Source organism: Clupea harengus, unplaced genomic scaffold (assembly GCF_900700415.2).
Source record: "Clupea harengus unplaced genomic scaffold, Ch_v2.0.2, whole genome shotgun sequence".
NCBI lineage: Eukaryota > Metazoa > Chordata > Actinopteri > Clupeiformes > Clupeidae > Clupea > Clupea harengus.
The window spans coordinates 41075-51018 of record NW_024879764.1 but is presented as its reverse complement, the minus strand read 5'-3'; the positions used below and the strand labels follow the sequence as shown (position 1 = coordinate 51018).

Sequence of the window (9944 nt, the reverse complement as noted above, 5' to 3'; positions counted from 1 at the left end):
TAGAACTTTACACCACACAATGTCAGGCTTACCAGGCAATGTCCACCGATGATAAGTCATACTCTGCATTCATGGTCTCCTCACACACAGAGTCATGTGTGTTGATATCTATAGCTTGGTCCAGAGGTTTGCAACGGTGTGTCAGTGGTCCATCAATGTGATCTTTGTCTCTCCTCCAAAAAGAAAAGGGAATTTGGAAATGCCACCAACAGCTGAGTTGGCGGTGATAAAAGCTTGCTAATATGGCATCTTTTGGGGATATAGTTAGTGATGTCGTGCAGTGAAGGCTTTTTCACAGTTTTTGTGGGGTGTTAACATTCCTGGACCACAGAACTTCATAGTGCATGGCCCGGAAGGCTAGTGGGAACGACAGGTGTAATTATCTGTCCTTCACATGACCATGTCCATCAAAATGAATTTGAAGATTGCAAATTGTTGCATTAGTTTTAGTTATGCACAGGAAAAGTTTCGAAGAATTTGGATCAAGATACCCCTTCTAAAAAAACCTCTAATCGTTTTTTAAATGTCTAACCAATTACACATTTGGAGACATGAGAAAGTAAAAGTTGAGAAAATCAAACAGGATGCACAGCCAGTGAGTATACCGTGCAAAGTCAATGTATGTGTTGCCATGTCTGAATTTCATATATTTAGTATTTAGTACGTTTATGAATCATAATTTCTATTTTGTAGGATCAGTGTCCTTTTCCTTTTCCTTTTCAATCTCTTCACACAAAGCATCGACACACTGTTCTCTGTCCTCCAAGAGAGACCTCACAGTGTGAAGTCTTTTCGCCCATTCCTCAAAGAAAGCTCTGTCCAAGTCTTTGGAGGCCAGAACAGCCCTTCACCCACAAACAGCTAAAGAAACAGTATATAAACAAAGTTACAATCACAAATCAAATAAAAGCTTTTACAATAGTAACATCAACATTCACTGACATTATGCCTCATTAGTATATTTCATGATATATCCTTGGTTCACTCTGCACAAGTTTGATATGCTACTGAACAGGGAGTGACATGCACAATCTACTGTCTTGTGAGAAGTTTGTTTGTAAACCATATAATGGTGTATACTTTCTTTTCAGCTGTACCATGATAACTATATGTTTTGATTTTCAACCACCTATTCGTGGCTCAAAAATGAACTAGAAACCATTAGCTAATCTTGTTGGCTGGAAACAGGGATTCAGTTTTACCCAGACGTCTTAATGTGCATGCCTTGAACAAAGATCTTTCATATTCACATTCAGAACTCATTGCCATCCCCTGTGGCCCTTCTCCACTCCCTGGCTGAGTTGGATTCATAATGTTCCAAGGTCTTTGGCTCTCAAGATCATTAGTCCTCATTCTCTGACACGCTGTTAATAAAATATGTCAGAAGTAATAACCCTGTCAAATATGTGATAAGAATATGTTGCGAGGTTTTGTCGGAATGCCAGCTCAAGACACATTCATTTTCCTCTGGTATACTAAGAATCCTGGCTCAAAAGGCATGTTCCATTTGTCATAGGTTTTATATTAATGTCATAGGGAGAAGCAGTTCAGGCACACAAAAAACAACAACAAAAACAAACAAAACACAGAAAACCCACAACAGGATAGGACCTACATTAAGGTGCTCTGATGTGATGTACTTGGCAGATCTCTCAAACAAAATGGTGTCAGCACCCTTAAAATACAGAGAAGATGTACTCCACCCGGTCCAGCTGCTTGGTGAGGGTGGTGGTGCGGGCCTTGGCTGGCATTTCCTGCCTGCTGTGGTACAGACACTCTATACTGGGAGTGAAAGAGTTGTGAATCAGACTTATATTCATATGTCTCTTACAGCTAGACTTAGAGTTAAACATGGGTTAGTCTAACATGCTCTCCAAACTACATGTGCTCCATTTTAAGACTGGCAGGAATGATCAGGAATGATCTTGTGTCTGGTGTCTGTTTAGCGCCTTAGTGTCTGCCTGCAAGGTCGAGGAGTGATTGTTTTCTTTTTTGTCTTTGCAAAGATATATTTGTCCTGCTTTTATGTCTTAATGAAGATACAGTCTTGAGTAGTGGGAGTAGCAAGAGATCTCTGCAAGGATCCAAGTCCCAGACTCAGGTCTCAAGTGACCACCCCTGAGAGATGAGGACAGAGTGAAGAGGATTACTCAAGCCCAAAACACTGAAGATCAATGAGAAGCTTTTCAGATAAACTGCATCTAAGGCCTTTATGACCTCAGTGGATATTAGCACATTGGATTTCCCAGACACAGGCTGGGCAGCAGAAACACACACACACACACACACACACACACACACACACACACACACACACACACACACACACACACACACACACACACACACACACACACACACACACACACACACACACACACACACACACACACACACACACACACACACACAAATCACTCTCATTCCAGTAGGCCACAAACCAATTCTATTCTATTCTCGCTGTCTCCTGAATGACAGTATTATATTGTGTTTGTTTTACTCTGTAGTTTGTTTAACACTTACATATTTGTTCATAAGCATTGATAATCCTGATCACTAAATTAGAATTGTTCACTGTCATATTGTTTACTAGTTGTATTTATCTAACCAACAATAATGACAATGCCACATTATAGCAGTGTGTATTTTATTGTAATTGTGCTATTTTCCCAATTTGTTTGCTTTTGACATTCAGTTATATTGCCATGTAGGATGTTCGGTCTGTAAATGAGTCCCTCAAGGATTTTGCAAACCTCGTAGGTCAAATGCAGTGATCTATGAATTTCAACTGAAATGGAAAATGTATGAATAGTGTATTGTGCTTAGTGTGGTTCTCTTAGCATTATCAGTGAGACGTCTCTCTAAGTAAGAACATCTAGCTGTCTCCATGTTTAACATCATATATGGAATATTACCTTACCTACATAATCATCCATGGCATGTAGCCTATTACATACTCACAGCATTTTCCATTATACTCTCGATCATTTGCACGAACGTACTGCTCCTCCTCTGTGGATACACTGACTTTATTACCACTGAAATGAATTCTTACTATGCATTTCATGATGACAGCACACTTGGAAAATCATTGTATGCTCTCAGCATGGCCAGTACCTGGGTCGTGGGAGGTCCTACAGGGGGTCCATTTTGTTCTAAAGGGCTGAAAAACTCTTCTATCACCTGTATAATCAATTTCTTTCTTTCATAAATAGATCTTACCTTGTGTCACACAGGGATATGGATAGACAAATGAGTTGACTTCTTCCTTGACCAAGATAAACATCTATCACACATCTACTGTGGAAACCGCAGGGAGAGGATATAAGCCAATAGGCTTACAGAAGAGGCAACCAAATAATAGAGACTTATGTATAAAACAGCAAGATATGTGACAGGCTGCCTGGTAATTCAGATGTGAACTTCTTGTAGGACCTGTGAAAATGACAACTACTATACCTTAATTAATCAGGTATAATTCATTTCATTATGTATTAAAAGTTCTAATAAAATACTTTTTAAAAGAGAAAAGGTTAACCACATTGATCTTCACCACTAACTGTATTGGTTTGAGTTTCCTGAGTTGCAAAAGCAACTCCCACCCTTAATTTGGAAATGAATATGAAAATAGCATCATAGAGAAAACTCTTCTGTCCCTTATTAGATGTCATTCCCTATCCTTCCCACACGATGGCGATCGACGATTTTCAAAGTGAAGAGACCGTCGGATCATAAATAGTTGGACGACCATAAATCCAAATTCATTAACCAAGTACTCCCTCTTATGAAAATAAAATAACTTACAAATATAAGTAAAATACTATAAATTAAATACACGTACATATCTTCATTTGTGAATCCTTTTTTTGTAGACTTGCATGTTGTTTTATTCGTTTAGACCAAGGGAGTGTTTTTACTTGACCAACAATATATGGACGTCGCACACGTGGATTCTACTGTAACGTTACTGTTTACATGGTAGCCCATCAGCGTCGCTGCTAACCCATGCTGTAAAGGAACTTTGAAATAGTATATTTGTATATTACAACAACGTCAACCTTTTTTCCAAACTCAGCGTGCCTTCGTAATGTTACGTTGTTGAGTTCTGCCTCTCATATTTAAATTCCTGTCTAGTGCTAAGCTGTTGTAAGCTAATTTATCCGATATTGCGACTGGAAATAAGTTATGGCATACGTCTAATGTTACATTAGTCACAGTTACAGCCTTCTTGAGAAAACAATTGTCACCCTTCTTGCCAGATTGCGTTTTTATATCTTCACCCATTCTGGCCCATTTGTAATTCACTCATATTCTACAAGAGGATGCAAAAATGATGTCTATGAAAGAACTGCAGTTGTTACCCTGTGACCCGCAAGACAAAAACACCCAAAGATGCCGAATCGGTCCAGGTCTAATGGCCAGCCTCAGACTTACTATTGGAACACCTGTCCTGATTTCTACACCTGGAGGAGCCTGCCTTTGCACAGCTTGGCCACGAAGTGACTTGGCGGAGGGATATTTTCAGTTTGATACCAGATGTGCTACACCTAATTTCAGCCGTTCAATATACAAATCACTTCCTTTTAACTGTGAAGATATTAGACCACTGAATTGTCCAAAACTGAAACGTGTCAAAGTAAACGTTGTTGTGAAAAGCATGAAGTTCAAGAAAATGATGCCCTCTCATTTAATTAGTGAAAATGTGAAGGAAATTCTAAGTGGTATGTATGTACATGAAAAGCATATCATCACCATCAGTTCTTTTGCAACTGAAATGACCTGCATTCACATTGAGAATGCTAACTCAGGCTCCACCAAGGCAGGCCTAGTCACAGAGAAGACTTTTTTGGAAATAGCAGCTGTCATCACCCTTGCAGAACACCGTCGAAGAACTGCTGAGGAATTGCCAAGGATATCCATGGGTGGGATGGAGGATATCTATGCCTCACTGAAAGAGCTCATTAATTTGCCTCTCTTTTATCCCAACACCCTAAGAAAGCTAGGCGTGTCGTGTCCCAGAGGGGTACTGCTAGTTGGGCCACCGGGTGTAGGAAAGAGCATGCTAGTGCGAAGCCTGGTAAACGAGGTCGGTGCCACTCTGATAACGATTAACGGACCCGTGATCCTTGGATCCAGGCCTGGAGAGAGTGAGGAGAACTTGAGGGCCATGTTCCAGCAGGCTCAGGCAGCTTCTGAAGAGGGACGATGTGTCTTGTTCATAGATGAGATAGACTCCCTGTGTCCGAAGAGAGCAGGCTCATCAAGCGCGCCAGAGAACAGAGTGGTGGCCCAGTTGCTGACCTTGATGGACGGCATCGCCAGTAAAGACCACTTTGTCATAATTGGAGCAACAAATCAGCCCGACACATTAGATCCTGCTCTTAGGAGGCCTGGCAGATTTGACAGAGAGGTGAAGTTGGTTAAACTTACAGTGGTTGCGGTTGCGTGACTTATTGAAAGTATACGTGACTCTATATCCTGACAAAAACTTAAGTTTCCTTGTCTTTTTTTTTTTTCTAGGTCATCATCGGTGTTCCAACCCTTAGACAAAGAAAATCAATCCTGGAATGTGTAAGTGACAAGATGCCCCTCTCAAGCAGTGTTGATTTCACTGCCCTGGCTGAAGTGACCACTGGATATGTGGGTGCTGACCTGAGTGCCCTCTGCAGGGAGGCCGCTCTTGAGGCCATCCTCCACTCCCCAGAGGTACGGAAGCCCAAATGTTTTACACGAGGAAATCAAACTCAAATGCTGAATCTAATTGGATATTAATTAATTAATCTAACTAATTAACGGAGTCATTAACATGTTTTGTCTACTGCTTTATAAGGGCTCGGAGGAGAAATCCATTGGAATGCACCACTTCCATGAAGCCCTAAAGCGGGTACAGCCTTCTTGTTTAAGAAGCAGTATTGGCCTGACCGATTACAAGCCAATCTCCTGGGAACAGATAGGGGGACTTGATGACGTGAAACTCAAATTAAAACAGGTGCTTAATCTTCTTTCTTTTCATTTTTGGACTTATAAAATGTATTTTGTTAGTTGTTTTCATTTTTGATACATCTTGATGGGTTTTTAAAGCAACTAATTATGATTCCTAAAATTCAAATATATTATATAAATATATATGCCTGCATTTCCATTTCAGTATTTGTGAGGATGCTGTATTGGATATTGTCATCATGCCAGTGTAATTAACACATATTTTTCTGATTTTCCTCAGAGTATTGAGTGGCCCATGAAATACCCCGAGTCGTTCATAAGACTGGGCCTGTCACGCCCCAAAGGTATACTTCTCTACGGGCCACCAGGATGTGCCAAGACCACCCTGGTCAAAGCTGTGGCCACCTCCTCACACTGTGCCTTTCTGTCTGTCAGTGGAGCTGACCTCTTCTCACCCTTTGTTGGAGACTCTGAGAAGGCCTTGGCGCAGGTTCATATTTCTTCTTAACAAACCATTACACTCCAGTTTCTATACTATTTGTATGAAATATGCAATATATTTAGATTTTAGCATTTTAAGTAAGTTTAAGTTTAAATTTCATATTAAGATGCATGCAATTGTCAGCAAATGGCTTATTTTATGATAGTTGACCGTGGTAAACAATGTTAAGCTCTTCTCCTTTGCAGCTGTTCCGTCAGGCAAGGGCCTGTGCCCCCTCCATTGTGTTCCTGGACGAGGTGGACACCATCCTGGGCTCCAGAGGGGGCGCTCGTGCTGCCCACAGTGTCCAGGCCCAGGTGCTGTCAGTGCTGCTGAACGAGCTGGATGGGGTCGGCCTTAAGACGGCCGAGAGGAGAAGCACCCAGAAGAAGCTGTGCGAGTCCGAGGGGCATCCAGAGTCCCAGCAGGAGCAGCAGGTCAGTGTTGCCATTCACGGACAGCTTTGTAATGAAAACGTAAAGAGGCCCTTTTCAGTGGCGTAACGTAGTTACGACGGGCCCAGGTGCAGGCTATTATGACAGGCCCTAGTCAGTGGCGTAAGGCAGTGGTTCCCAAACATTTTACAGTCCCGTACCCCATGTTTGTAACCGCCGCTGCCGCCACGCCCCCTCCCCCTGCGCAGATATTCAGCCTACAACACTTAAAACTGTGAAATTGTCAGGGTATGTCACTAACCGCCGCCGCCACACCCCCTCCCCCTGCGCAGATATTTTTCTTGGTTGAAAAACCCCCGGCTACCCGCCCCCAAGACCCACGGGCCCAGGTGCAGCTGCACCTGCTGCACCCCCTATAGTTACACCCCTGGCCCTTTTAATGGAAGAAATGAAGAATGTGCTTTTGTGTGATTTTGTGAGTTAACCCATCAATACACAGCCTCTAAGCATGTCTGAAAATTGCCTTGACTGTGTATCTTGCATCTTTTAGATGGAGTTCCATGAGGTTTGCAACAAAGATGTGATGATTGTTGCTGCAACAAATCGCCCTGATGCTTTGGACAGTGCCCTGATGCGTCCTGGCAGGCTCGATCAGATCATCTATGTACCACCCCCAGACTATGAGGTAAATGCATGCATGGTCTTTCAAGTCTTGTGCAAAGAAGTTCAGACATGAGTTACACTGTAGGTACAGCACACAAAAGAAAACTAATCTGGATGGGAATGGTACTCCCGGTAGGCTCGACTGGCCATACTGAGGCTTTGCACAGAAAGGATGCCGCTGGATTCAGATGTGTCCTTGGAAGAACTGGCGACTCAAACATCACTCTTCTCTGGAGCTGACCTAGAAAATCTATGCAAAGAGGTAAGGAGGAAAACGAAAACTGTATTTTTTGAAATGACGAATCCTCTCTTATCCTAATCTGCCTGTTTTTTTTTTTCTTCTTATCAGGCGGCTCTTTTGACTCTTCATGAGGAGAGCATGGAAGCTTCCAGAATCCAGCAAAAATACTTCATTAAAGCCTTGCAAAATGTGAAGCCCTCCCTCAATGTACAAGAAATAGAAAATTATCAACACCTTTTTACATGAATGATGTTCCCATGGCAAGCGAAAAAATGTATGTGTATACATGTGTATATATGTTTAATGTTTATTTTAAATAAATATGCAAAATATGTAGTGTAGGCCTACTACACATCCTGTCTAGTGATTATACAAGGTGCTTTGTTTCTAGTGATCCTATCCTTGTTTTGTGAGATCCTTGTGAATACCTATTATTGTCAATGAGCATTTTGCGGTCTTGCTCGGAAATACTGAGCAGGTGCAATACGTTTAGAGCTGTGGTTATTGAAAAGAAACATCTGCATGCTTTTGGCGCCATCTGTATCTCTTCACGTTCATTTATTTATGGTATGGTAAAGCCATCAGGGGGCGTTCCTGTCCCTTGGTGACAACTAACTTGTTCTGCATAATTAGTTTCTGCGATTGATTTTGATACCGGACGTTTGTGTACGTGCCTTGAAACTCGTATCACTTCTACGGTGGTGAGCTATAAGGGTTCGTATCAGGATGCTGCTCACAGACGCACCTTGAACTGCCAATTGCTAAACCGAGGAAGGTAGGAATGAACGCCTGGCTTCCGTGTGATGCTGGGAATATGCTGAGAGCCCGTGTGTAGTTCATGATAAAATAATTCTTAAATTCTTTAAAAGTAACTAGTTTGAATTTATTTTCCATTCTTTTATAGATTTAGGCAACATGTCTGGGTTCTTTTTGATGTTACGGAAGAGAAAAGAGGTAGGATTGAGAGTGTAAAGTGAAAGAGAAATCCACATATTATGTATGTGGAAGCATTCAAACTATTTTGCGTCAAATTTGTTTTGAATTATTAATGCCTTGATTTAGACTATTTGATCATATATATTTCCAGCTTATTCCCTTAATTGGATTCACGGGTATGGCGGCAGCTGGTGCCGCTACTGCGTCACTTTACTTCTTGCTGACCAAGCCTGATGTGATGTGAGAAGCTTTCTCTTTTCGAACATTTTGTTTTGATTAAGTTAGACCAGAGATAGGTCGACTATGTGATGGCCTCTCATAAAAAAAATAGTATCTCAATTGCTTTCCTATTGCAGATTCTGACTACATTTGTCAAAAATGGCTCATAGGTTCATTTACATAATTGATATATCATTAATGTACATTTTCTAGACTTAACCGGTCGAAAAATCCAGAGCCCTGGGAGAGGGTAGATCCATCCAAACCACAAAAGGTAGGATTAAATATTCATGCGTTCTATAAATGTGCATTCAAATGTATTCTGAATTATATATATATATATATATATATATATTATAATTATATATTGAAAACAACTTTAAAAAACTGAGGCAACGTTGTTATCAGAGAATTCTCTGCTGAGTCATCCTCGCGTGACATCCAGTTTCAAAGAAGCTATCTAGAAATTCATAGTGACGTCAAAATTTGACCAATGTTGTTCACCAATGCTGGTCACCAATCTCACAACTCCCAACGTCTCGAATATTTTAAGTACATTCAATAGCTTTTCCTCAACCCCTCACCTTCAGCTCATCACCATAAACCAACAATGGAAGCCGGTGAAGGAGCTGGAGCTGGTGAAGAGCCTGACTAAATGAAAGCCACGAACATGCCTCCCTGCTTCAGAGACACCTGCGCCGGCACCTCTCACCAGTCTAGCGGAATCCTTTCTGCACAGACTAGGCTCATGGACGATCAGTGTGCGGAAATGCTTCTGCTAAATTGGTGGGTTACAGCCTACGTTGTCTCAGTCTATGCTTTGGCTACCCAACTTAAAATAAATGTGAAAGTGATGTATCTTCTGCACATCTGAAAAATATGTTTATAAGAATGTTTGTGCTCTTAAAATGTGTTAATATAACAATCTGTGTACAGTAAAATAAAGTGATACAAAAATGGTCATTTTGTAATTTCATACTTACTGACTATCACTGAGTCACAATCCAGCTCTTAACATAATTACTGTGAGATTAATTTTCTGATAGACACTGCCTTCTGTTACAGC

The 9944-nt window shown here is 41.2% G+C and overlaps 2 protein-coding genes across 2 annotated transcripts; both read left to right on the top strand.

Annotated features, from left to right (window-relative positions):
• Positions 1–3939: 3939 nt before the first annotated feature.
• Positions 3940–8674, top strand: spata5l1 (spermatogenesis associated 5-like 1). The gene is made up of 9 exons (XM_042704959.1): positions 3940–5410; positions 5521–5706; positions 5831–5989; positions 6224–6433; positions 6631–6861; positions 7370–7504; positions 7619–7744; positions 7832–8498; positions 8628–8674. The coding sequence occupies exons 1-8, from the start codon at positions 4331–4333 to the stop codon at positions 7967–7969; spliced, it is 2265 nt and encodes a 754-aa protein (XP_042560893.1). The 5' UTR covers positions 3940–4330; the 3' UTR covers positions 7970–8498; positions 8628–8674.
• Positions 8422–9838, top strand: cunh15orf48 (chromosome unknown C15orf48 homolog). The gene is made up of 5 exons (XM_042704960.1): positions 8422–8498; positions 8628–8677; positions 8811–8899; positions 9092–9152; positions 9469–9838. The coding sequence occupies exons 2-5, from the start codon at positions 8639–8641 to the stop codon at positions 9535–9537; spliced, it is 258 nt and encodes an 85-aa protein (XP_042560894.1). The 5' UTR covers positions 8422–8498; positions 8628–8638; the 3' UTR covers positions 9538–9838.
• Positions 9839–9944: the final 106 nt, after the last annotated feature.